This window comes from Pundamilia nyererei, unplaced genomic scaffold, assembly GCF_000239375.1.
Source record: "Pundamilia nyererei isolate P.nyererei 1_Seehausen unplaced genomic scaffold, PunNye1.0 scaffold00005, whole genome shotgun sequence".
Lineage (NCBI taxonomy): Eukaryota > Metazoa > Chordata > Actinopteri > Cichliformes > Cichlidae > Pundamilia > Pundamilia nyererei.
In genome coordinates this window covers 960,980-961,980 of record NW_005187406.1, presented here as the reverse complement: position 1 = coordinate 961,980, position 1,001 = coordinate 960,980, and the positions used below count along the sequence as shown (strand labels likewise).

General features: G+C 42.8%; 1 protein-coding gene across 1 annotated transcript in view; it reads left to right on the top strand.

Moving 5' to 3' along the window:
* The first annotated feature begins 584 nt into the window (after positions 1–584).
* The window catches only part of dlx4b (distal-less homeobox 4b), a 3,707-nt gene continuing 3,290 nt past the window's right edge, over positions 585–1,001 (top strand). Inside the window, exon 1 of the mRNA XM_013912979.1 lies at positions 585–999. Coding sequence (XP_013768433.1) covers positions 864–999 — 136 coding nt within the window. The 5' untranslated portion in view covers positions 585–863. The remainder of the gene's footprint in view (positions 1,000–1,001) is intronic.

Here is a 1,001-nt window from a genome sequence, read left to right as displayed (position 1 = left end):
AGTGCAGGAATGTCGTTGAGTACACTGCTGAAATTTAGAAATTAAACTTTTTGTCGCAGATTTGATGCAGGAAGAATTTATTAGAAACTTCGTTTGCCTTAATTTCGATTATTAAAACCAGAAGAAAAACTTTGGAGCTTTGGAAAAAAACAGCGTTCACAATCCCGACCTTAATCGTGATCATTAACGCCACATAAGAATGAGCAAAATTAGCATGATGTTTTTCTGCTGGTTACTAAATTGCTTACACCCCCGAATGAGTCCGATTCGTTCTGTAAAAGAGCGTCGGGCACATGGAAACACACAAACATATATTATTCAGTAAATAAAGTCAAATAAATTTAGTTTGGCTCGTTTTTCCTCTCTTTTTCAAATTCTCAAAATGAGATTATTGTCCTGGGAGTTGTTGTTTATATTGCTTAATGGAGAAAGGAATAAATAGTAATTATATTTATTTGCTAATCTATGGAAGGAGGTGCCTCTGGGCTGCAGAGCTGCATCCTGTATAGGTCTATCATATGTTAATGAAGTTAATGGCGGAGCTTCAGTGACAGCTGGCTGCCGAAGACCAATCAGAGCGCTCGTAGATGGAAGCCAGTGTGAGTTTGAGGTTCTGCAGGCAGGAGGTGTTTGAAGAACCATGTGAGCTCTGTTCGTGATGTAAAGACGGATCCTTTCGCTTTTATTTGATTTTTTTTTGACTCCCCGACAGTTATGAGCATGCACCCCGCAACTTGTAACCACTGGGGGCTCTTTTCTCGCTGATGATGCGTTGGAGTTACGCGTGGATTTCTTCCAGGCTGTCCGACAGAACTCATGAAACCCTCTTCAGAGCGACGGTTTGTGGACTTGCGCATTAGCTAATGATGTCTGTGGGTTTTATCCCTGACAGTCTGAATGGCTCAGATCCCTCCAAGTCGGCCTTTCTAGAATTCGGACACGGACACTCGACGCACCAGCAGCACTCCTCCGGACTCTCTCACGTTTATCCGGTTCACGGC